The sequence below is a fragment of the Magnolia sinica genome, chromosome 16 (genome assembly GCF_029962835.1).
Source record: "Magnolia sinica isolate HGM2019 chromosome 16, MsV1, whole genome shotgun sequence".
Taxonomy (NCBI): Eukaryota; Viridiplantae; Streptophyta; class Magnoliopsida; order Magnoliales; family Magnoliaceae; genus Magnolia; species Magnolia sinica.
In genome coordinates this window covers 31,945,004-31,972,996 of record NC_080588.1, presented here as the reverse complement: position 1 = coordinate 31,972,996, position 27,993 = coordinate 31,945,004, and the positions used below count along the sequence as shown (strand labels likewise).

The 27,993-nt window shown below is 41.2% G+C and overlaps 1 protein-coding gene across 2 annotated transcripts in view; it reads left to right on the top strand.

Annotated features, from left to right (window-relative positions):
- The first annotated feature begins 9,069 nt into the window (after window positions 1-9,069).
- LOC131228600 (plant intracellular Ras-group-related LRR protein 7) overlaps window positions 9,070-27,993 on the top strand; it is a 73,475-nt gene continuing 54,551 nt past the window's right edge. For both annotated transcript variants that reach the window (XR_009163017.1, XM_058224366.1), the window contains exon 1: window positions 9,070-9,279. Coding sequence is in view for 1 of the 2 variants with exons in the window: in XM_058224366.1 (XP_058080349.1) it covers window positions 9,178-9,279 (102 nt within the window). In the remaining variant the exon portion in view is untranslated. The remainder of the gene's footprint in view (window positions 9,280-27,993) is intronic.

Sequence of the window (27,993 nt, the reverse complement as noted above, 5' to 3'; positions counted from 1 at the left end):
TGTGCCCAATAGATTAGTAGCCTGATGACACACTGTAGACACCCCACACCCCACCCAGGCTAGCAACTTTATAAGGCATGGATGATCTTAAGAAGCAGACCTGAACCCTACAACCTACCTAAGAAAACGCAATCAAACCTCAACCAAACCTAGGTCACCCTATTACCCATTTCTGAACTGCTTCCAACTACTTCCGAGCCACAACCAAGCCATCTTTAAACCCAAAAACCCAAACAAACTTTGGGCTATACCTAGAGCCCAAAATAAAGCCCACCAGCTGGAATTCAAAGTCAAAGGCGAGCGGTCGGTAATCCGATTACCGCCCTGCCTAGACAAATGTGCCCCTTTGAGCTACAGTTGTTCATCTCTCCTAAAGTCAACTCCTCCACAAACTTACCCCCAAACTTACCATGTTTGCCATCTTACCAAGCCCAAGGACTTATAAGAAAGCTGTAAGGCACGTATCCTAGACCATACCGTTCCTTAGGCTTCTGTGGTCCTTCTGGTCGATTTCCGGCAACCCGCGACCTGTGATCAGCATTTGCGCACGACCCTGAGTCGTATCCCGCATTACAGAGTTGGCTCAATCCGAGACTTGTACCCTAGCGATCGCGCCGTTGCCACCGTTCCGATGTCGTTTCTCGCGCGCCGAGGCGAAACCCAGGCCAGGAGATGTGGGCCCGCGTTCAGTTCGAGGAAAACGCCGCGCGTTGCAAATACCGAGAGAATCTCTATGACATGTCATATCAAATGTCGAGTACAACCATTCCATTCCCAAGTACAACAACCCCCCCCCCCCCCCCCCCAAAGTCAACTCTCTCTCCCTTACACAAGTACATCCACCCATCACCTTTCACCATCCCTCACCCATCACTCACCCATCTCTCTCTCTCTTATACCTCTCTCTCTCATCTCTCTCTCTCATTTTCCTTCCAAGCAACCCACAACCAATGCTTCATGAGAGAGCTAGGTGTGGCCCGCCTTCCTATCTCTCATCCCCACCCTTCAAAACTGATCTCGACCGTTGAATCATGTCCCATTGGAGCTAAGATGAGGAGGAGCCCAAGAAAAAGCAAATGGTGGGTGTTTTTAGTTTTGTTTATGTGGATTTGATCATTTGAGGGCCCACATATGGTGGGACCCATCTCAATGTATGCATTGTATAGGGAGGGCCCATAGTGGCGGGGTCCCTCCCTTTCTCAACCGTCTCTCTCTCTCTCTCCTACCTTTTTTCCTTGATTGCATGACCCACCTTTAGATATTATTCTCACCATCCAATCATGAGGCCCACCACGTTGCTGTCTATTTTTGGGATAGATTTGATGAGGGAAAAATACAAATATCAGATTGAGCCAACTGTGGTGGGCCACATACACGTGGGACCCACCAGACACCAGCGTTTCAACTAGGTTGTCCGTCCGCTAGACGTCCAGCAGTCCTAGGCGAAGAGAACACAAAAATACTAGCTCTGATTCAAAGAGCTGGTGGGCCACACCCACGTGGTCCCACCTTGATAATATAGGATTTTGTATCAAGACCGTCCAGCGTCCCTTCTGTTGGACGCTGGACTGGATAGTATATTTATATTATATTATATTAATGTTGTATTAATATATTATATACGTGTGGTGGGCCACTCCTACGTGGGACCCACCTTTTAAATGAGATCTACACCGTCCAGAGGTCTGGACGGTGGGCTGAACCTTAGTGTAAGCAATCTGCATCGTCCAGAGGTCTGGACAGTGGGCTGGCCTCTGAGGGTGCAATTTCAAGTCGTCCATCCTTGTGCCCCACCTTGATGTGAGATCCACACCGTCCAGCAGATCTGGACGGTGAGACCCACCTGAGATGTGAATTTTATCCACGCCGTGTACCTACTCGGTTGCAGCAGCAGCGGTTGCTGCTGATGTCAGCAAATGTGGGACCCACCTCTCTGGTGTGAGATCCACACCATCCACTATTGAGAGGACCATCGTGATGTATGGGTTACATTCAACCGTCCATCTATTCAGTGCCACGTGTGGGGTGAGTCCCATAGATGAGGTATGTGTTTTATTCAATCCGTCCATTGGACGGTGGTTGGGTGGGACCCTCTCTGATGTATGTGTACTCTATATGTATGTATAAGTCGTCCATCTGTTTCATCCACACGGTCCATTGCCTAGATGTGGGGCCTACCATGATGGATGTGTTGCATCCTCACCGTCTAGTTCCTGGACGGTGGGACGGTGGCATACCTCACACCTATAATATATTATAATATTATATGTTATATATTATAACATTATATTATATTATATATGTACATTTATGATATACATCTATTGCATTGCAGCCGTGAGACCCACGCACGTGTGGACTCCACCATGCTATGTGTACTTCATCAACACCGTCCAAATGGTGGGCCCCATATCAGCAGTTATAGCTGCTGCTTTGACACAGTAAGCTCTGTGGGTTCTTGCTCGAGCTATGTTGTATCCATCCATCCACACGTGTGAGGGCTACACGTGTGGGGCCTACCATGTAATGTATGGGATTAATCCACACCATCCACTGTGTGGGACAGTGTGACCTACTGGGATATTTGTGTCCCATCTCCACCGTCCAGTGATCTGGACAGTGGACCACACCTTGATGTATTTATTTCATCTATACCGTCCAGATTGTACTAGACGGTGCTGGACAATGTTTGGACGATACTAATTTACCTAGACAATGTTTGGCCAGTATCGATCATCATTCGTGGGCCATGTGTACAGTGATACTCATGTTACACCTACAATTTTTGAAATGATTTTTGGTGTGGCCCATATGAGTGAGGCCTACCTTGATATATTTGTGGCCGTCCGTGAGGCCCACCTTGATGTATTTATGGCCCATCCATGAATTTGTAGCCCATCCATGGGGCCCGACGTGTTATGTATGAGGCCCATCAGTGCGGCCCATTAATGTGGCCGACTTGATGTATGAGGCCCATCGGTGCGACCCATTGATGTGGCCGACTTGATGTATGAGGCCCATCGGTGCGACCCATTATGTGGCCGACTTAATGTATGAGGCCCATCGGTGCGACCCATTTATATGGCCGACTTGATGTATGAGGCCCATTAGTGCGGCACATTGTAACGTATTTTCAGCCCATTTGGTAAGGCCCGTTGAGATGTATTTAGGGCCATGGTTGAAGCCCAAAGTGATGTACTAAGGCCCATGGGTCGTGGCCCATTGAGATGTATTAATGGCCCATGTGTAGGGCCCACCTGTTTTGTATTTAAGGCCTGTGGAAGCAGCCCAATGTGACGCATTTATGGCCCTTGTGCCAAGGCCCATGGTGATGTATATTAGGCCCTTGTGAGAGGCCTTGGGCCCACTATATGTTCGGTTCTATGTGGGACACTCATTGGGAGCAATGTTGGTTAGATGTCCACATTGATGGGCAATGACGGTTAGATGTCCTCATTATGACCTTCCCTTAAGCCTTGTTAGGTCATTCTCATCGATGTCAATTTCCCGATTCTGATTATCGATCGATCCGATTGTCGTGACCGATTTACCGATTCTGATTATAGATCGATCCGATTGTCGTGACCGATTTACCGATTCTGATCATCGATCGATCCCGATTGTCGTAACTGATTTGCCGATTCTGATCATCGATCGATCCGATTGTCGTGACCGATTTTTCGATTCTGATTGTCAATCGATCCAATTGTCATGACCGATTTGCCGATTCTGATCATTAATCGATCCCGATTGTCGTGACCGATTTCCCGATTCTGATTATCGATCGATCCGATTGTCGTGGCCGATTTGTCGATTCTGATCATCGATCGATCTCGATTGTCGTGACTGATTTGCTGATTCTGATCATTGATCGATTTGATTGTCGTGACCGATTTGTCGATTCTGATTATCGATCGATCCGATTGTCATGACCGATTTGCCGATTCTGATTATCGATCGATCCCGATTGTCGTGACCGATTGCCAATTCCGATTAATATAACCGATTTACCAATTCTGAATATCGATCGATTTCAATTGTCGTGGCCGATTACCGATTTCGATTTACGTGACCGATTTGTCGACTCTGATTATCGATTGATCCCGATTATCGTGGCCAATTGTTGATTCCGATTGACATGATCGATTTGCCGATTCTGATTATCGATCAATTCTGATTATCATAGCCGATTCCGATTGTCATGACCAATTTGTCGATTTTGATTATCAATCGATCCCGATTGTCGAGGCCAAGTATCGAGGCCGACTCCGATTGTCGAGTCCGAGTGTTGATTTCGATTGTCGAGGCCGATTTCAATTGTCGAGGCCGATTGTCGAGACCTATATGGTGTATATGTGACTCGTAGTTAAGGCCCATTGTGATGTATGTTAGGCCCATGTAAAAGGCACATCGTGATGTGTATTAAGCTCTTGAGTCAGGCCCATGGTGTTGTATATTCGACCCTTGTGTGAGGTCATGGGCCCAGTATATGTTAGGATCAATGAGGCCATTCCTCGAGGACAATGTTGGTTAAATGTCCACATTATTGAGGTCGATTGTCGATGCCGATTATTGATACCGATTATGAGCATGTGACAGCATAGCATCATGATACATGCCTATACGCATCATCTGCATGTTTGTTATGAGACGTGGTTGATCATTGCATATGTCATTGAGCATGTTGTTATGAGACTCTCTAATAGGCGGAGGTTATCTCACATGAGTGCATGATATGCGTAGGATTGATGCATGACTGGATTGTATGACTCATGCATCTTGCATTATGATTACTATACGCCCTAGTGACATCAAGGCCGTAGCCTCCACAGGCATATCGTGGATAGCCAAACAGGACATCGAAAATTTGTTCTAGCATCAGGCTGCCATAGATGGCCCTAGGTGAAAATTCATAAACCCTCTTAGTACCAGAGGACACCCCAACGTTGAGACCGAATTGATACATAAGCGCCCAAGTGCCGAATATCAGGAGGCAACGTCTTCCAATATGTTGTGGTCGGTTGGGAGGGGGTGTGGCCTTACCCGCCCGAGCGTAAGGCGCATTGCTAGGCTGATTTTGACCAGCTCGTGAATGGGTCCGCTATTGATGTGTCAGATAGGTATTGGCAAACTATTGGCTAGGCAGATAGTGAGTTTTCTTACGCTCACTTGGACTGTACGGCTAGGAGAGTGGCAGTGCCATTTGGAGTGTACTAAACCCCGGTGATGATCCCAGAGATAAACAATACTGATATGTGGACTTATTGAGCAGGAGTTGTACACTCATTCATTCATTCATTCACTATCCACTTGGGCTGGTGGTGCGCAACTATTTGTTACGTGTACCTTCGTAATAGCCAGGATTTTGGTTGAGGCTCGCGACTAACCTGAGATCAGGAGTTTACCACATTGAGTCTAACTATCCAAATTTAGGTATGAGACTGGTTTGGATAGAATTCTCTTGTGATAAACCCCGTAGCTTGCGATACTACGTACTATCATCCCGACTTCGCACTCTAGCATGGTCATTCTATTCGCACCGCATATTGCATTACATTCGCGGCATATAACATTTTGGGTTACCTATGTTTTTGCATTTATATGGTTTAGATACGGCATTTGATATTTGACTCTTTATGACTCCTCATTTGTATAGTTGATCTCTATCACGTATTCTGATATTGTTTCTCATTTGTATAATTGATCTGTATCGTGTATTCTGATATTGTTCCTCATTTGTATAGTTGATCTGTATTGCGTATTCTAATATTATTTGACTCATGGACTTGTCAGTATTTTTACTTACTCTGATAACGTATGATTCATAACCTTGCGCCTATTTCGACATTGTATGATTATGACATTGCGTTGAATACTTGGCACTTACCTTGTGCATACACTTACACCACCCTTTAAGCTTTCTATAAGCTTATGCACAATAGATGCGTGCAAGTGATGTTAAGTTGCAGCAGTGTTGAGCTTGGAGCGTACAGCGGTCTTCTGAAGCTCGAATTTTGATTTATGTATTTTCCTTTCAGCATTGTACTTAAATGATTATATTAGTGGATATGTGATGATGATGTTACCTTTGTGAATTGGGTAATCTTGTGGTTATGCTTATTACGAGTTAAATATACAAAAAAAAAATCCTCCTTATAGAATCCCAGGATCGAAATCTGGCATCTGGACGCTAGGAGCTGAGATGGGGTACTATGGAGGCTGTCGGCACCGGATTCGACAATCGGAATTCCTGTGATTCCGATTTTCAGGTTTGGGGTGTGACAAAAACGCCACATGGCATTACCCTCTTCTTAACCAATCACAAGCTGCCACATCATCATTCACCCTCAAAAGTCCTTAGAATTACCAAAAGATCACCCCAAAAGGCTATAAATACCCTTCATTTCTGCTCATTTCTCATCAACCAACTATCAAACAAACTCCTACCAAGAGAAGGAGAGGAGAGGGAGAGAAGGAGAATGAGCAAGTGTGAGTGAGGAGTGTTCGAGTTTTCAAGTCTCTATCCTTCTAGCCTCCTCAACTACCCCTTAACTTTCTCACTTCCATTTGAACTAAACCTTCCAATCATAGTGCACCAAAACATCCAAGTCCTTTCAAGTGCAAGCCAAAGATCATATGTTCATTATTAATACTCACATCGCATCATTACTCCTCTTCTAAACCCCCCCGGGCCTCTAAATTACCATTGAACATATGCTCTGTGATTTGCCAGAACCCTGGATCCTGTCACATCAGAAATTCATGGTAGTCTAGTCCATATTCCATCATCATCATTATCTGTTTAACACTCCTCTAAACATTCTCCAGACGTATGCTCTGTGGTTTGCCGGATTCCGGACTTGGCCATATCAGAAATCCGAATTTGCCTAGTCCCATCTAATCTTATCATTTCATCACTTAAGAGTATTTTACCACATAAAGTAGAGACCGTACATCCGTACGGGTTGAGAGGGTGCTTAACACATTCCCTCTTTGTAACCGAGGTCCCTTGTTCAGAATCTCAAATCGCAGATCATGAGTCAATTTAAAGCATGAGAGTCTTCGGATTCTCTAGCTTTACATATTCTGCAGGTTCTAGTCAACTGCGGGATCTTGAGTTAAGTGGCTAGCGGTGACTCCAAGTCTATTGCATCATCAATCCAAATCAACAAAATCACCCCCACCATAAACATAAATCAGCGTGGGCACCGATTTCCCTGCGCTCACACACACATGTTACACATGCAACTCTTGTAAGGATTTTAGATGTAATCCAAGCTTTCACCTTGGATTTCAAACTCCATCTTTGAGGGAATTTAAAATCCCCTGGATTTTAAACCCCCTATTACTTTACGGTGCCAAACATATCAAGAGATTTAAAATCCCCTCAAATTCCCCCAAATCTATGGTGCCTAATAGCCCCTAATAGATTAATAGGCTGGTGACGCACTTGTTATATGTCACATGTGAGAGGTTTTATATAAAATCCTAATTTACCTTGAATTTTAAACCCCCTGGTTATGGGGATTTGGAATCCCTTAGATTTGAGAATCCCCATTACTTTATGGTGCCAAATAAACCATGACTTTCAAATCCCCTAAAATGTTTGGTATCATAAAATAACTGGGGTTTTCAAGTTCTCTCAAAGAGGGAGTTTAAAATCCAAGGTGGAAGCTAGGATTACATCTAAGATCCTTCTAAGAGTCACATGTGTAAAATTTGTTTCACTAGGCTACTATTTTATTGGGCACATCACCCCCCGCAGATATCCCAAAATAATCAGATTATGAACTACACAAAAATTACTTTAATATAATGATTTGTGCCATCCAAACATTGTTCTTGTAAATCCATAGTTAAAAATGGTTGGTTAGTCACTTGGATATGATCCCGTGCTTGTGGCCTATCTGAGAAATAGAATTTCATCATTTTCGCCCAAACATTACATAAATACAGTAATTAGGGATATTAAAGTTGATTTAATAATTAAATTCAAACCCCGTAAGGGGTCGTTTGGCACCATGGATTTGGGGGGATTTCAAATCCCCTGATTATTTGACAGCATAAAGTAACCAGGGGTTTCAAATCCCCTTAAAGAGGGGGTTTGAAATTCACAATGAGAGCTTGGATTACATCTAAAATCCTTTCGACAGTTGCATGTGTAACATGTGTGTCACCAAACTATTATTTAATTAGGCACATGACCCTCTAATAATATCCCAAAATAATTAGATTATCAATTGCATCACTATAATTACTTTAATATGATGATCAACACTGTCCAAACATTGTCCATGTAAATCAACGGTTAAAAATTGTTGATTAGTTACTCAGGACATGATCTTGTGCTTCTGGCCCTCCGGGACTTGGAATTTCATCATTTTCGAGCAAAACATACATTTCAGTGGGCTTATTACAACCATTGTGTCAAACATCACATACGTCACTAATTAGAGATATTAAAGTTAATTTAGTAATTAAATTCAAATCCCCATAAATATACCATGCATGACTACTTTTGGATTAAAGTTGATTACTAACACAATACAAGGATTTCAAATACAGGGTTCGAACCGGGGTTCTAAATCCATGCTCCCAAACAGGCATATAATGCATTGCTACTTTTGGAATCAAGGGGATTCCGAATCCAGGGTGCCAAACTCAAGTAAAGGATTCCAATTCCAAGGATATATCCAGGGAATTTGTAATTCAAGAGTATTTCAAATCTACGGCGCCAAACGGGGCCTTAGTTCTGTGTATGACCCACCGACATGTTTGCATTCCATCCAATCCACTCATCTGATTTTATTTATCATGATAAAAGTGTTAGTAAGAAATCAAAGTAAACCAGAACGCAAGTGGGCCATTACAAGATATTTGGAGGTTTTGCTTAATTTTAAACTGGATCAGTGTTGAATCAGCATGATTTCTGGGATGAAGGGGAAAAAACAATAAAATCCGGCGGTGTACCTGATGGACGAGGTGGATTTCAACGCACGTGTATTCGTTTTCCCATGTGAGAGAAAGTCACCCCGGGTAATTACCTACGCGAGCAGTTTTCCATTCCATTCTCAAAACCCCGGCATTATATTTGCACTCTCACAATTTAAAAATCTCGTTTCGGTCCTCAAAAAGACTCGAGAAGAAACCTCTCTCTCGAAACGAATACAGTTGAAGATGGGGTGCTGTAACAGCAAGACCGGGGGAGAATCGGCCGCGAACCGGATTTCACGGTGGCGATCGACCGGCATCGTCGCCTTCAGAGACTGCAAATTGAAGGTTTTTTTTTTCCTTTTAATTTTTTGTCATTTTTTCTTAGATTATCAACGTCTCTCTCTCCGAATAGGGATCTCTGTCTATGCTGCAAATGGAATTTATTTCAGTTTATTTGAATTTTGATTGAAATAAGATTTCTTGGGCCTCCTTCCCTCACTCCCTCCCTCTTTCGATCTCGAAAATCTTTTTTATTTTTAATTCCCCCTTTTCTTCAATGAGGACATGTTCAGCACTCCATGATACCACCTGAAATTGTAGTCCGTGGTTCCTCCATGGTACATAGGGCCAGCACCTATCATCGGCGCCATTCATCTGATATGCCTTGTCCTGGAGGGTGTAAGGGGCAATCATTATACCCATCAGATGGTTGCCTAATTTTCCTTCTGCAATGAAAACTGTTGGGCTTTTCAGTTTTGACCATTCATTTTCAGGCAGTGGTGGAGTTTCCACCAGATCGTCTGATTTTGCACCTCAGGCAATCCGTGGTAGGGCCCACTGGACAAGTGGTTTCAATCATGGAGGGTGGTTCCCTTTTACGGCAAGGGCCTGGTGACTCTGAATTTGGTTGGTTGCATGGACTATCAGTCTTCTCTCTCTGTCTCTGAGAAAAAGAAAATTTCCATGTTTTAGTCTCTCTCTGTAGTTAATAGTTCAAAACTTCAATTACGGTTTTTTACTTTGTTTTAGTTTCAAAGTTAATTTTTTTCAATTATTGATTTCATTGAAAATCAATTGTAAATTTATATTTAGCTGAAGAGAAAGTCTACTCATGCAACTACTTAAGCACATGTGCATGGCATCTAGGCGTTCATCAGGTGGGCCACACTGCTCTGTACTTCAATCACACTCTCATCATGTAATCCATTTTTAGGTGTTTGTTCCCAGTCTCAGGCTGTTCTGCACATCAGGAATCATACTCTCATCATGTAAGCCATTTTATAGGTGTCCGTGTACACTCCCAGACTGTTCTGCATGTCAGTTTCTTGCACATGTGTGCTGCTCTTCTGTCACAACGTTTGCCAATAGCCTTGGGAAATTTGATATAAAAATCCTCTGTTTTTTGTAGGCAAATTGATACAAATAGATGTTTTTTTTTTTTTTTTTTTTTTTATTTGACCATTTCACGTGTATTTTCTTTTTTCTATTTTTATTTGTTTCTTTAGGCCGCATTTGGTTGCATCAAATATCATGATATTTTATTAGTAATCATTTGGTGCAAAATATCGTGATAGTTGATGCAACCAAACACAACCTCAATTTTCTTTTCAATTTACAATTCTCATTTTAGTTTCACCATAATCTGTTTTAGAGAAGAAATTAGTCAGAAATATGGATCAAATACAGGTTCCGCATGTGAACTTATACAGGCAACCATTTCGAACTGTGTGTGTGTGGGAGGGTTGAGGATCACATACCGGCACCTTGTGAATGATCAAATATAACCCTGTTTAATGAGGGAGGGAGGGGATCATTTGCAGGTACCATATGTGAACTTTCACATACAACCAAATGGGCAGGATAATAGGGCTATGAAAAAGACTTTTTGTCAATAGATGGAGGGAGGAAGGGGATCCAATAAAGGCATAGGATGTGAAAATTAACATACTATCTTGTTTTCCCACTAAAACACCACATACTCAGGATATCGGAATTGTGTGAAAAATGTTTGACTCAATTGAGGGAGGGAAAGGATCCCATACAGTTATATAATGAGAAGTTTCCCAACCTTGTCTTTCTTGCCAACATGTCACATGTGTAGGATATTCAAGGTGTGCAAAAGGTTTCATTCAGTTTCACCTGGCACTGACAGCACCTAGTGTGAAAATCTTGTTGGTCCACTCATGGGGTTGGGGATCAAAATGTAGTGTTTGTGAACTTTCAGATAAGATCTTATCTTTTCCCACCAACATGTCATATGTGTAGGATATCTGATGCGTTTGGGGCCATGCACGAGCAAGCAATGCATTTGGACCAACCAAGCTGCTCAATGAAACATTAGGCCATTGGGATCAGATGATATAATAGACCAAGATCAGGCCAATCTAAGGGTTCTGTTCAAGGGTTTGATTAATCCAACCGTCTATATTGGAGATCTGGACCATCCAGCTGTTCGGATTGCATGTCTGGATTACATCAAGATCCAGACTAATTCAATTGGTCACTGAATCCTTATTGGACTGTATTGTCTACTCATCAAATCAGATCTCCGTGACAATGTTGTCAAAATAGTTATCATATTGCAAATTTTAATGGGGTTTGAATCGTACTGAATCTCAAATCATATTGTAAATTCTAATATTTTTATTTATTTATTTTTTTAAAATTTTTTCTGATTTTCTAAAAATATAAAAAAATCTGAAAAATATAAATATATCAGAAAATTAAAAGCTAATTGATCATCCATTTCCCATCAATACACACCAAGAAAAGCAGTGTTTTAAATAGCTTATGTAGCGTGTAGCGTCTGCCATGTAGTGTAGCTTAGCCTATATGCTACATCGGTCATGAAAATAGCTTAAGTCGCATATATATCCTATGCTGCATGCTAATTAGCGCACACTATAGGCTAGAGAGCCGCTGCTAGATGCTATGTAGCTTGTGCCTCTAGTTATTTTTCACTCAAACAATAAAATCAGTTAATCTTTCAATGATTGGTTACATTTTTCTATTTTCACTAAAAAAAATAGTTAATGTTTTCAATGATTTTAGTGAAATAATACAAGTATGCCAAATCAGTTCCATTGCTATTTCTTTATCTTCTTACTTATCTTTTCGCTGTTTTTCCCATTATATGTTGTGTTTGGTTGCACCAAATATCATGAAATTTCTAATTTGGTGCAAAATATCATGAAACATATGATATTTGGTGCAACCAAACACATCCTTGATTTAAAAACTAGAAGTAAGGTATAACTTATGCTACACGCTATGTAGCTTACACCTCACGCTGCGAATGAGTGAATGTTACACTACGTGCTGTTTGCTATTTAATACATTGAAGACAAGTAATACATGTTAGGATATTGGCAACTGAGAACTTGTATACAATATGCATTTCATTATCCTAGTTAGAAAAACGGCAAATGGCAAAAATACAGTATGGGAAATGTTCATGTTTACTTCGTTCTCGATCTTCAAAAATATGGCGACGAAGGAAAAAGAAGAAAAGAAAGGGAAATGCCAAAAGTTTGGAAAATGAAAAGTTCGTGTTTAGTATGGTTTAAGCTAAAAAAAAGCAGAGTGAAAAAAATGGCTACATATGTGCGTGCGTGGCGGGGGGGAAGGGAATTAAAATAGAAAAATTTTAAGTAAAATCATTAGAATTTTTATATGTATGCAAAATAATATTCTTTGCCTCTCCCATCCTTCCGTTTCATGTAATCCTCTCATACAAATTAATCCGTCTTTTTTAAAAAAGTTTCACCTTGTACTCAATTTTATTGATGGTGGTGACCACCAGTTTTTATTTTTAAATTGTCCCCTAAAGCTTTTTTTTTTTTAAATAAATAAATAAATAAAGTGGTTTATTGAAAAAAATGTGTTTAATTCAGTTTGCCAAAAAAAGGAGATTTTTTTTTTCTTGTCTTTTGAAAAATATGGAGTTTTAAATGTTTGATCAATTATATGAGTTTTTTTAAATATAAAAAATAGAGTTAAAAGTGGAGTTTTGCTAACTAGGATCGTGATCAAAGTATTCCATCATTGTAATGGTAGCCGTAACGGCCACCGCCGTTACCGTTATGACATGGGCCATAATGGCCACTTCGGCCTTTTCTTTTTCTCTTTTGAAAAAATCTGTTTCAGCCCCGTTGAACAATCTTAATTGTTGATTCTTTTTTCTTTTTTCCTTTTCAAATTATGGTGGGTGCACCAGGCCCATGCAAGAATGTAACGCAAGGGCAACAATTGAGGGCTACTTTAGTGGGCCCTCCCCATAAGAAATTAATTTAATATCATGTGAGCCAATGGCCCATGTATCTAACCGTTGTTTTACAAACACTTTTTTTTTTTTTTTTGTTGAAATAGGACCATTGGATATTTTTCATTCTTCACCGTCTAATAAATGTCCACTGATCTGATAGTTGGATGATGAAATAAGCATAATTTTGGCCAAATACATCAGCGGGATGCATGTCAATTGATTGCATGAATTTGAGGCCGATTTGGGGCATTGAGTGGTCCCTTAAATTAACCCCAAATCGGGGACACTATTCATCTGAATTCAGTTTCAAGTTTTTCTTAGAATTTATTGGGGGAAATGATGTCAAATGGTTAGGGATATGCATTAGTGGGATGGGTGCTGTAGCTTGCATGAATTTGGGGCTGATTTGAGGGCATTTGAGTGGGCCCCAAATTGATGACACTATTCAACAAAATTTAATTATATATTTTTTCTTTTTTTTGGGGGGGGGGGGTGTTGAATGCTTAGGGATATGCCTTAGTAGGATGAATGCCATATATGCATGAATTTCGGGATTATTTGGGGGCATTGGAGTGGCCCTGTAAATCGATGACATTATGCATCTGAATTTAATTTAATTTCAATTTTCTTAAAATTTCTTGAGGGAATGATGCCAAGTGCTTAGGGATGTGCATTAGTTGGATGAGTGCTATAATTTGCATGAATTATGGGCCAATTTGGGATTAGTCTAAGCTTGTCAGGTTAGTAAAGATAGGCCGAGACAAAATTCTTACCAAAGAGTGGCTTGTTACACCATAAAAATGTTCTAAACCACAAAAGAATACATATTTGGAATCCTCTAAACGTTTATGATTTTTCCATATTTTTTAGAGAATTTTTAGCATAAAAAATTTGACCGTTCCAGTCGCAACGAGTGTTATGCCAAGTGTTACGGTTATGGCACACCTTGCTTCAAAAACATACATGAATACTTTAATAGTTTTACCTTTCTTCAATGTGGAATCATGTCAGAAAAAAGTGCCATTTGATTCTATTAATTGAAGAAAAAGATATATATATATATATATATATATATATATATATATATATATATATATATATATATATATATATATCTCAAGACAAAAATAAGGATATTTGATAGGCTGAGGGTCTTTTACATATTTTAAAAGCAAAAGGGTGAAAAATGAAGAAAAAAAACATGTAATTTTGGGCCTTGTCAAAGCAATTATCTTACAAATAGTATGACAGCTCCATATGATTTATATGGTTCGGTTATGTGTTTTCTTTTTTTTTTTTGTTTTTTTTTTTTTGTTTTTTTTGGGATTTCTGATTTGAATCTACAATTCATATCATGTGGTGTGTGATCCGATATGAATCGTGCAATTCATATTGCAAATTGCTTGATTTTGATAACACTGCTTCCTTGTTCATTATATAGCCAATAAAAGGCAATTGGATGAATTGTGGGCCCCAAAAGTCTATATGGAATGTCATAAATATTTCTTTATGCAACTATGCATGTATCTGTATGGATTGTGCACCCCTCAAGTCCATAGAGTAGTGTAGAAAGTCCATACATAGGGCTTACAATAGATTACTTTAGGATTTGAAGTCTTTAAATGGTTATTAAGTTTCCTTTTTCTTTCCTTAAAATTTGGAGTCCAAATGTCTTTTAAAATTTGATTTATGGTTATCTTTAGTCCTAATGTAGAAAAGGCATATGCAAACACCTGGTATGCAAGCCATGCTACTATTACATGGTGCTTCTTTAGGGGGGTGGGGCCCGTGGGGGAGGGTTAAAATGTACCATATGCAAACTTGTAATATAGTTCTGTCTTTTCCACCAACATATCACGTGTAGGGTTTCTGATGCATTAAGAGCAATATGGGTGCAATCAAAGGATGCATCCAGGCCAAACAAGCTTGCTAATTAAAGATCAAACCATTTGGATAGAGTGGTATATAGGCCCAATTAGGCAATAAAAAACTTCCAATTAAAGATCTTATAGATACTATGGGGCAATCAACTGATGGTGAGGATCTGCCCAATCGTAGGCACCTCCAAGTTAAGCACAAATATCACACACAAAGTAGAAAATACAATCTATAAATGTTTTTATTCAATTTAAAGGTGCCTTGATACTACACATCTCAGGCCTTTATATAAGTTTTGAAATGTACATATAAGGAAAACTCATAATGTCATTGACAACCAATGACTTATTACAAATATGGAAAGAAAATAAAAGGGATAAGAATGCATTTAAGAATATTTGATTAATGGATTACTCATAGCTAGTTGATTGATTTGCTAGCTAACTACCTAAATAGGCTAGCGCCCAAATACGAGGCTTGGGCCTCCTTATTGATCGGCCAACTATTGGGCTTGGGTTTAATGGGCCTAGGCCTGACCCATGGATTGTGGGCTAAGATCAACTTGCATTAGTCCTCCCTACTTCAAAGAACTCGACTCTAGTAAGTTAATGACCTAATATTGCTCATAGAGGTTAGTATTCATACGTTGGAAGTCCGTAGCTGTGATCCATGTAGCATTGGAAAGAGGCCTTCCTTGCCAATGGATGAGAAGCTTCTAACAAACACCTTGGCGTGTGGAGATGCTTTGGTCATCGAGAACATCAACGATCGTGTCTGTAGGTGGCGAAATGGTTGGAAATGTGATGGCTTGTTCTTTGATATCATCGTCAGTATGATGCTCATGATAGATGAAAAGATCTTCCACATTAAAAGTAGAACTAATAGGTAAATTTGGTAGGGGATCTAAAACATAAGCATTGTCACCAATCTTCGTTATGATTATGAACGGTCCCACATTGCGAGGATGAAGCTTCTTCGAGGTATCGGGGGCTAATGTTGGATGGTCTAAACTAGAATGCATGTGTGAACACAAAAATTATCTAGCGAAATAAACTAAGAAAATCGATTGAAATATTCAACATTCCGCATCATAGTAAAGATAATAACAAAGGAAACATGCAATGGTTAAAGACCATCATCACAATCCTGCGGTATCGTATTCAAATCATGCGTGGATTAGATTCGGCGAGGGATGGGACCTCCCGATCTTGCATGGTTTCAATCCAACAGTCAATGCAGCTTCTCTAGTCTAGGAAATCAAAGAATTTATGGAATAGGGACGATTGGAAAATCTGAGAGAGTTGGGATCAATTCTCAAATTTTCAGGGTAAGGGGACTTCAAAGAATCTAATTGTAAACAGTAGCAATCAAATAATACCAGGCATAAAAAAAGAACAAGAAGGTTGGGGGGTTAGAAATAGAGTTTAGAAGAAAGGAAGAGATTAGGGGAAGAGAAGAAATTACTATAGAGAGAAAGGGGAAGAAGGCACCAAGCTTTCATTAAAAAAAAAAATCATTTGGTTTAGGGTAGAAAACACCCTATTTATAAAATTTGGATTAAAAAATGGCTAAACTACCCTAATATATATTAAAAACGTGCAAAACAAAGCTTTCTGAAAAAATCCCGTGTAACAGATCGGTCTTCTAACTCATCCTACACGCGTGTCCTCCTAATGTGGGGCCTTCAATTAATCCAGGAACATGTGTAAGGTCTTCAAAATCCTCATTGCTTGTGCCGCGAACCATCATCGAGCCATAAGGATGTATTTGTCGGCCGCCTTCGTCTTTGATAAACTTTGAAGGGTCTGAAGTCCTCATCAACTCCCCTTGGGTGAGAAGAACTCGACTCCGATGAGTTAAGACTTTTGTGTGTCTCGAGAAGGTCTGGATCAATCTGCTGCAGTTCCGCTTCTGTAAGCCACGTGGAATTGGATGGTAGTTTGTTCTTTGACAAGGTACCTTTGAAAGCTCCCATCTCGTGTGGAAACAATCTCCTCATTCACTATCCATTCAATCTCTTCCTTACGGTCAATTGATGGTGGAAGGGGTGGAGTGGGTTGAGAAGTAAACTATCTTTGTTTTGCCTCATAGAATTCCTTGTCATAGGTAGAGTATCTTTGTTTTGCCTCATTCAGTTTCTCAATGAAATAGGCAACATGATGACCCTCTTGACTCAGGACTTCACCTATACTAACACCAGATGCATCACATGCAACTTCAAAAGACTTTAGAAAAGTCAGGAAGGCGCATGATGGGAGCTTCGACCATCTTGCCCTTGATTTCTTTGAAAGCCTTAGCCGCATCTTTCGACTACATGAATTCTCCCTTCTTCATACACTTTGTAATGGGAGCCATAATCGTGCTAAAACTCCTAATGAACCGACGATAGAATGTGGCTAAGCCATGAAAGCTTCTCACCTCATGGATGTTCCTCGGTTCTGGCCAATCAACTATGACCTTGACTTTCTTTGGGTCTGCACGCATCCCTTTTGCTGACACTATAAACCCTAAGAACACAACCTGATTGGACATGAATGAACACTTCTTAAGGTTAGCGTATAATTTCTCCACCCTAGGGACGCTACAAACCAACTTAAAATGTTCAAGGTGTGATTCTCTAGTGGTGCTATAGATCAGGATATCAGGATATCGTCGAAGGACACCACTAAGAATTTTCCCATGAACATTTTCAAGACCCGGGTCATCACTCGCATGAAAGTGCTGGGTGCGTTAGTCAAGCCAAAGGGCATGACCAACCACTCATATAACCCATCATTCGTCTTGAAGGCTGTCTTCCATTCATTATCGGGGCGTATACGGATTTGGTGATATCCACTCTTGAGATCTATTTTGGAGAAAATGGTGGACTTAGCCATCATGTCTAACATGTCATTAAGCCTAGGTATGAGAAACCTATACTTGACCATGATTTTGTTGATGGCTCTACTGTCTACACACATGCGCCAAGTGCCGTCTTTCTTAGGTATCAATAAAGCGGGTACGGCACACAGGTTCATGCTCTCCTGGATGAAACCCTTTCGTATGAGCTCATCTACCTGCTTCTTCAACTCTGCATGCTTTGTAGGGTTCATCCTATAGTGAGGAAGGTTTGGTAGAGTTGACCCGGGGACAAGATTAATGACATGCTGGATGTCCCTCATGGGTGACAACTCATCCGGCAAATCCTCAGGGAATACATCTCTGTACTCCTTTAAGACCGGGGCTACCTCGTGGGGTAACTCTACTGGTACCTTTGGTGTAGCCTCTCTAGCCATTAAGGCATACACCGTCAAATCCTCCTCAGTCTCTCTTTTAAACTCTTTAGCTGTGGTGATGTGGAGAGGCATGTGTGGATTTCCTCACTTCTTTAGGCTCACTAGCCTTCTTGCCTTTCTTCTGTGTAGTATTTTGTGGTGGCATATGATTAATTTTGATCTTCTTGCCATTATGCATGTAGGTGCATGCATTAGAACGGCCGTAGATTGTGATGTCATTATTGAATAACCACGGTCTGCGTAGGATGATGTGACCTACATCCATGGGCAACCCATCACACTGCATGGACTCCTTATAAGACCCGAACTCGATGGGTACAAGACATTGATGGGCGACAGGAAGGGAAGTCTTGTCTACCCATGAGACTTTGTATGGGTCAGGGTGAGGGGTGGCCTCTAACTTTAGACGACCTAAGGTGTTAGTGGAAGTTACATTCTGACAACTCCCACTATCCATTATCACCTTACAATTTTTCTCGCCACACTTGGCGATCGTGTAGAAGATAGTGTTGCGACCCTAGTCAACACTACTTTTAGTCTGGGCTAGCACACATCTGACAACTGCTAGTGTGACATCATCACCCACCTCATCCTCATCACTTACTGATCTTATGGGCTGATATTCTTCAACTTCAGTGTCGCCCTGATCATACTCGTTATCCTGGGAATCGCCTATGACTAAGGCTTTTCCTTTGCTCTTAGTGGGACACTGATTTGCAAAATGGTCAATGCTCCCACATTCGTAGCATCACACATTCTGTCCTCCACCTTGGACTAGCACCAAGGACGTTTTTTTCCCTTGTCATCCCTAGGCCTAGGTGGAACATTTGTAATGCAGGGACATTTTCACACCGGGCTCGAGTGGGGTAGCCCGTGGGATGTGGGGACACTTGGGGTGGGAGACTCATGTGATTTGGGGCCCACGGGGGAGGTCTCGTGTTCGATACTCCTCACCGGGGGTGATTAATGTAGGGGCATTTCACACCGGGCTCGAGTGGGGTAGCTTGTGGGATGCGGGGACACACTCGGGGTGGGTGGCCCATGCGATTTGGGGCCCACAAGCCCACAAGGGGGGTTTGGCCGAGGTCCTAACTTATGAGACGTGGGGCTTGGGCTATGAGATAAAGGGATTAATTTGCCATACTCTAACAGTTCGAGCTTTTAGAGCAAGTAGTTAATTGTCCTGCATCAAATTGGTATCAAAGCGGGAGGTCTCGTGTTCGAGACTCCTCACCGGGGGTGATTAATGCAGGGGCATTTTCACACCAAGCTCGAGTAGGGTAGCCTATGGGATGCAGGGACACACTTGGGATGGGTGACCCATGTGATTTGGGGCCCATGGGAGAGGTCTCGTGTTCGAGACTCCTTACCAGGGGTGATTAATGCAGGGGCATTTCACACCGGGCTCGAGTGGGGTAGCCCATGGGATGTGGGGACACACCCGGGGTGGGCGGTCCATGCGATTTGGGGCCCACGAGCTCATGAGGGGGGGTTCGGCCGAGGTCCTAACCCATGAGATGTGGGGCTTGGGCTATGAGATAAAGGGATTAATTCGCCATACTCTAACAGTTTGAGCTTTTAGAGCAAGTGGTTAATTGTCCTGCAACAATTCGCCTACGCCCTGGGTTGATTACCAATGTTGGGTCTAGTTCATTGAGAACCAGTCCTAACATTAGAGTCTTGAGAATCGAACCGTTTTGTGACAAGAGTCTCCAAATACTTACCTAATTCCTGCACCACTTGGTACATCTCGTCCAAATCTGTCACGGGACGAGCCCAAAGCTCACACTGAAGATCCAATCGAAGGCTCGTCTTGAAACGCTTGAGTGTTATTAGAGGGTCTTCCTCAATGTCACACCGCATCATGGATTCCTCAAATTTTACGATGTATTCCGTGACAGGCATGGATCCTTGGTGTAAAGATTGCTATTGTTCTAGGACCTTTTGTTGATAAGAGAGGGAGGTACTTCTCTCTTAGCATAGCTTTCATCTTGCTTCATTGGGTAACGGGAGCTCCTCCCACCCGTTCAATCCTATGTATTGGTCCAATACATCTTCGCTTGCTCCACAAGTTACATTTTGGCAAATTGCACTTGTTGGTTCTCTGACATCTCATGCCACTCAAAATAGTGGTCCATGTCAGCTAACCAATCAAGGAATGCCTTGGGGTTAACGCGACCATCAAAGCTCGGGGCATAAATCCTAACATTCTTCATGGTCCTCTCGTTAGGATCAAAGCGGTCCTGATATGCTTGTTCTCTACCCATATGCTCGCCATTGGTGAGGGTTTGTCTAAGGGCTAGCTCCTCACCAACACCACTTGCCTGCGACTGCACATCTCCCCCAACAGTGGGGTTCTCCCTTCGGTGGCAGTCAGTTTTCGTTCGATATTTTTGTTGGATTTCTCTATGGCAGTTATCTTTTGGAGTAATTAAGAGAGGTGATCGGTTAATCGCTCGTTGCTCATGATGGGGTGTCGGCCAAAACCCCTACCTCTTCTAGTGGGCATATACCAAAAACTCGAACACGATTTTCCTAAGCTTGACTCTAAGGTTTGAACAGACCTCCATATGGATGTATGATCCTATATCTATATGATATATGAATTCTGCAAAATTTCAGATTTAACTAGAATGAAAACACAAATATGGAAATTCATATTTATATCTCACGGTATTGTGAATCTGAAAAATTAGGTTCGCAATTTCCGTGGGATGTAGATCTAGAATTATCTAGACGATCCTAGATGAGAAAATAGATGATCCTAAGTTCAGATAACTCGATCTGACAAAAACCATGCAAAACCTAAAGCTTTGATACCAATTTGATGCAGGACGGTCTAAACTAGAATGCATGTGTGAGCACATAAATTATCCACAGAAATAAACTAAGAAAATCAATTGAAATATTCAACATTTCACATCATAGTAAAGATAATAACAAAGGAAACATGCAATGGTTGAAGACCATCATCACAATCCTGCAGTACCGTATTCAAATCATGCGTGGATTGGATCCAACGAGGGATGAGGCTTCCTGATCTTGCATGGTTTCAATCCAACAGTCAATGCAGCCTCTCTAGTCTAGGAAATCGAAGGATTTCTGGAATATGGACGGCTGGAAAATCTGAGAGGGTTGGGATCAACTTTTAGATTTTCTGGGTAAGAGCACTTCAAAGAATTTAATTGTAAACAGTAGCAATCAAAGAATACTAGGCATAGAAAGAGAAGAAAGTTGGAGGGTTAGAAACAGAATGTAGAAGAAGGGAAGAAATTAGGGGAAGAGAAGAAATTACTGCAGAGAGAAAGGGGAAGGAGGCACCAAGCTTTCATTAAAAAAACATCATTTGGTTTGGAGTAGAAAACACCCTATTTATAAAATTCGGATTAAAAAAAGACTAAACTACCCCTACATTAAAAAAAACACCCAAAACAAAGCTTTCTAAAAAAATCCTGTGTAACAGATCAGTCTTTTAACTCATCCTACACGTGTGTCCTCCTAATGTGGGGCCTTCAATTAATCCAGGGACACGTGTAAGGTCTTCAAAATCCTCATTGGTTGTGCCACGAACCATCATCGACCAATAAAGATGTATTCGTCGGCTGCTTTCGTCTTCAATAAACTTTGAAGGGTCTGATGTCCTCATCAGGGGAAATCGTTCATGATGAATACGGGCCATAACCATGTCACCTTCTACAAATTCAACAAAATGACGTCTTCTATCTGCATGTTGCTTATAACTTTCATTACTTGCGGTGATATTGCGTCAAACTTCGTCATGCACTTGCTGCATATGGCGGATGAAGTCATCAACTTTTGCGCTTGGTCTTGACTCTACGTGCAGAGGAACCGATTCGACTGGAAGACGCGGTTGTATTCCGGTTACTGCTTCAAAAGGTGACCTTGTGAACTTGTCGACTCGGTTATTATAAGCAAATTCAGTCGTGGGTATTACTAGGCCCCGTGTAGCTATATGATTGTGGACAAGACACCATAATAACTTGACCAAGCTATGGTTGACCACTTCCGTTTGACCATCGGTCAAATGGTAGTAGGCACTAGAGAATTGAAGCTTGGTTTTCATTGCTGCCCAGGTAATTTTTCAGAAATAACTCATGAACTTGGTATCACAATCATACACAATTGTCTTCAGAAGCCCATGAAGACGAACAATCTCTCGAAAGAATAATTGAGTGATCTTGAAAGCGTCTACTATATTCTAACATGGTGTGAAATGAGCAATCTTTGAAGATTGATCAACCATCACAAATATTGAATCAACTTTTCCAGCGGTCTTTGGCAAACCTAGGACGAAGTTCATGTCGAGATCTTCCCACGGACCACGTGGGATCAATAATAGTTGATTCAATCAACTTTTTTATTTTTATTTTTATTTTTATTTTAACCCTTAGCAAGTTGGCAAACCCTGCATAACTTGCAGATCTTTGCAACATTTGATTTTATGCGGGGCCAAAAGTATTTATCTCCAACGATAGCTAGGGTCTTATCACGGCCTAAGTGACCACTACACCCATCGGCGTATAACTCCCTCACAAAATACTCACGAATGGACATATTGGGTAGGCAAAGTTGTGTTCCCTAGAACAAGTAGCCATCATCATGAATGCTGAAATGTGGGTGTCTTGCAAGCTCTCCACTAAAAATGTTTGTATAAATACGTTCGAAATCCTTGTTGTTAGTATACTCGCTCTGTACCTCTTCAAAACCTGGAATAGTGACCGACAATAATTACAATAGGTGCGTGTGATGGCTTAATGCATCAACAACCCGATTGTCCTTGCGAGCCTTGTGACGGATGACAAAAGAAAACTCCTAAAGGTAAGCGCTCCATGTAACAGGACGAGTAGGTACTTGAGTGCTTCATGATCAGAGTATAGGACAAACTCTCCCTCTATAAAATAATGGCGCCAATGCCGTAGAGTTTAAGCAACAACATAAAACTCCAAGTCATTAGTGGGGTATCGTTGCTTCTCATTGGAAAGCTTTTCGCTAAAGAAGGCTATTGGATAGCCTTCTTAGTTGAGAACTTCACCAATGCCAATGTTGGAAGCATCACAACTCATGTCAAATACCTTCTCAAAGTCCGGAAGGTGCATAACCGGAGCTTCGATCATCTTTTGTTTGATCCTATCAAATGCTCTTTTCGTTGCACTTGTTCATCGAAACTCTCTCTGTTTCATGCAATCAGTAATTAGAGCCATGATACTTTTGAGTTCCGCACAAAACGTCTGTAAAATGTGGGAGGCCATGAAAATTATGAACTTTAGAGATAGTGGTAGGTGTTGGCCAATTAACAATGGCTTTCACCTTGGCGGGGGTCCACCTCTACACCTTACAATGTACAGTGTACCCTAAACCACTGCTATACTCATGAAGGTACACCTTTTTAGGTTGATGTAAAACCACCCTCATTGAAGGACTTTAAAGATAAGACTCATGTGATTGATGTCCTCCTTCCTTGACTTACTGTAGATAAGAATATCGTCAAAATAAATAATGACAAACTTACCAATAGAAGAGTGCAACAATTGAGTCATGATGTGCATAAAAGTGTTAGGTGCATTTGTGAAACTGAATGGCATGACTAGCTACTCATAAAGGCCATCATTCATCTTAAATGCCGTCTTTCATTCATCATTAGGTCGGATGTGAATATGGTTGTATCTACTGTGAAGATCAATCTTGGAGAAGATGTTAGAATCTAGCATATCATCAAGCCAAGAAATGGGGAAGTGGTACTTCACTGTGATTTTATTAATAACTCAGTTTTCTATATACATACGTTAATTTCCATCATTCTTGGGAATAAGGAGGGCTGGTACCGCAAATGAGCTTAGGCTCTCTCGGATGCAGCCTTTTTTAAGCAACTCATCCTGACGTTTCAACTCGACGTGCTCGGTAAGACTCATCCAATATGCTGGTAAGTTAGGTAAAGATGCTCCCTGAACTAAATCTATAGCGTGCTAAATATCCCGTAACGGAGGTAACTCCTCAGGCAAATTATCAGGGGCCAAATCTAAGAAGTTTTGCAGTATATATTTGACTTCATTAGGAATATGCTCATCTTGGTCGGTCAGTAACAGGCTCTCACACTTGTTTTGTGAATAGAGTGAATATTACTCATTTCTCCTTGCTCTCTTCCTTGAACTTCCACATGGTGAGGACACGAGAGTTAGGGAGAGCAGCCGATGTCGATGATGGGGGTGTAGATGAAGGAGGTGACATAGGTTATAATGGGCGAAGGTGGATTCGATGATAATGCCATAAGAATGTATACATGTTGGCCTTACTGTCCTTTTGTACCTTCCGATAAAAAAAGCCAGGTTGATCGAGAAGGATGTGGATGACATTCATCGAAATTATGTCACACCAAATATCATCCTTATATATGCCAATTTTAAAGGACACCAAACATGATGCAGGGACATGTGATGACCTAACCCTAGATGCATGTATAATCAGGATGGCGAGATTCAAATAAATAATTAATCAACCAACTGTTTTCAATCAAAGGGATTAGGCAGATCTCACCATAGAGTTGAGATCATTCTGTCAGGATCATGCCCCTTAGCATAAAATCACATAAATAGTAAAAAGGGAGGACCTAGGTATATGAGGACATCTTGGATCTAGCATAAGTCAGTCCACGATCAATTTTGGATCTGATTCTACTGACTAGCCATCCCTCTTTTCCATTTAAACCAAAAGGGAATTCCAGAGGAACGAAAGGGATGAAGAAGGGAGGGTTCGAGATGAAGAAAGTACAGATCATTTGTCATTAAAAGAAAAGAAGGTGGATGATTCTTACATTTTCCTACACCTCGAAGATCTAGGAAGAAGGAAACCTGAAACCGGGGTGGAATCTTCAACACCCAAGGGCTAATCTTGAAACCCTAATCTCTTTGATATAAGAGGAAAAAAACATACGAATTCTTATTCATTCTATCAAAATAGGGTTTCTCACAGTGTATATATGAGCCATGGAAAAAGTAAAAGTGCACTAAAGCCCCTGAAAACAAGGAAAATAACAAAAATACGAAAAAAGTAAAAAGTGCACTAAAGCCCCTGAAAATAAGGAAAAGAAAAAAAAAGCCTAAAACTAAATACACCTGCACGACAGGGTGTGAAATCCAGCCCATGGGCCTGAGGTCAGGGTGCGGTCATGCTGCTCTTGCACTCGTAGCGGGTCCAATGGACCCAACGTCCATCCACATCAACTCCTTCGCTCTGCTACTCTGTCGGCGACGTCTCCTCCTCAGGTATACTCTAATGGGTGTACCACTGATGTCTGCTTCAATTCTCCTTGGGTGGGAAGAATTCGCCATTAGCGAAAGTGAACTCCTGTATCTCTTGAGCAAATTGGGGTCGATGCGCTGTAGCTCTGTCTATGTGATCCAAGAGTTATCTGTAACGGGCCTGTTCCTCCATTCGACTAGGAATTTTTGGAAACCCCTGGAGCGAGTGGAAACTACCTTGGAGTCTAGAATTTCCTCTATCTCGTTTCTTCTCTGTGTAGGTGGAAGAGAAGGTAAGATGGGTACAGGAAGGTTAGGCTATGGCCAAGGTCCATATATAGGGGGGTTTGGGAAGAAACAGGGGAACTAGTAGATAGAGGTGATGGCTCGTGATAGGGAGCTAGATCTTCCACATTAAATGTGAAACTGATGCCCATTGTAGTAGGGATATCAACAACATAAGCATTAGATCCCAACCTTTTCACAATTTTAAGTGGGCCTATGCTGCGGGCATGAAGCTTCTTCACGAATCTAGGTGGAAACCTATTAGACCTAATATGAAACTATGATGTCATCTTCAGGTTAAAATTCCCTAAATCTCCTGTGCGTGTCAGCAAAAAGTTCATAATGTTCATTACTTGAATTAATCTTCCTCTTGATCTCGCTATGCAATGCATGTATATGCTAGGTGAAGGACTCTCCTAACTCTGAAGGACGCTGTGGGGTAGCCATGGGGATCAAATCTATGGGGGCTCGGGATTTAAGACCTAAAACAATTTCAAACGAGCTCATTCTTGTGGACTTGTTCACTGAATAATTATACGTGAACTCTGTTGTGGAAAGAATAATGTCCCAGGTCCTGTGGTGGTCTCCAACCAGACATCTCAACAAATTCCTTAGGCTACGGTTCACAACCTCTGTTTGACCATCCGACTGGGAATGATATGCTGAAGAAAACTGGAGTCTCTTACCCAAAAGATGCTAGAGAGTCGTCCAAAAATAACTAGTGAACCTAGTATTTCTGTCAGACACGATGGATCTAAGTACTCGATGAAGTCGCACAACGTTGTTTAACCTCGTTCAGCTTCTCACTAAAAAAGGCCACATGATGTCCCTCTTGGCTTAACACTCCACCTATGGCAATTCTTAATGCGTCACATGCTACCTCAAAGACTTTGGTAAAGTCAAGTAGACGCATGACTGACACTTCTGTCATCTTCTTCTTAATTTTTGAGAAAGCCTATGCTACGGCTTTAGTCCATCGAAACTCCCCTTTTCATATGCAATCTGTGATGGGAGCCATAATCGTGCTAAATCCATGGATGAACCGTCGATAGAACGTAGCTAGGCCGTGAAAGCTTCGCACATCGTGTATTGTACTTGGCTCAGGCCAATTGACAATGGCCTTGACTTTCGCAGGGTCTGCAGACATACCCTCTGACGATATGATGAACCCTAGGAAGATAACTCGGGAGGTCAAGAAGGAACACTTCTTAAGGTTCACATAGAGCTTTTCTGCGCGCAGGGCGTTTCAGACTTGCCTCAAGTGTTCGATGTGCTGTCCAGGGGACGTACTATAGATCAGTGTTCGAAATATCGGTATCGCGTTACGTATTGCATTCTTGGGATACGGATATGTATCAGTTATCTTAGGGGATATATCGGTTGTATCGGGTAATGTATCGCTGTTGTTGGAAACATGGGGAAACATTGGGAAATTGGTTGAATTTTTCGATGAAACTTCGGTGATTGTTAAAAAAGACATCAATACACACTTATAGATCAAAACATTACAAAAAAGAAGTACACATAATAGGTTTTCTTTGTCTGGGGTCCTAATCTATGCGTTGTCAACTGAATTGATGCAAGTATATTCAATGTCTATTCATATAATTTATAAATGTAAGAAGACGTGTGGAAACACAAGCAATACATTCAAAAGCAAAAGAAGAATCACTAGATTAGGTTACAGACATGTTTCATGTGATGTTTGAACACAAAGATTGCAACCAATTTGCGAGAAATTGGGAAATTTTAATTTTTTTTTTCAATTTTTTGCAACTCGGCCCATCTCCTGCAAATCTCGAAATCGAATTTATAACAATTTGACACTAATTTAACATGATTTACAGACAATAAGAGCATCGAAATTCGAAAATGCTCACTAGATCGAACATGTGGGATATATCACACTACTTGTGCGTTTCGTATCGCACTGGTGGGATACAAGTTATATCGTGGGATGTATCGGCCAATATCGTCGATATTTAAAACAGTGCTATAGATGAGGATATCATCGAAGTACACAACTAAAAACTTGCCCATAAAGGGTCACAACACCTGGGTTATCACTCTCATAAACGTACTTGGGGCATTGGTTAATCCA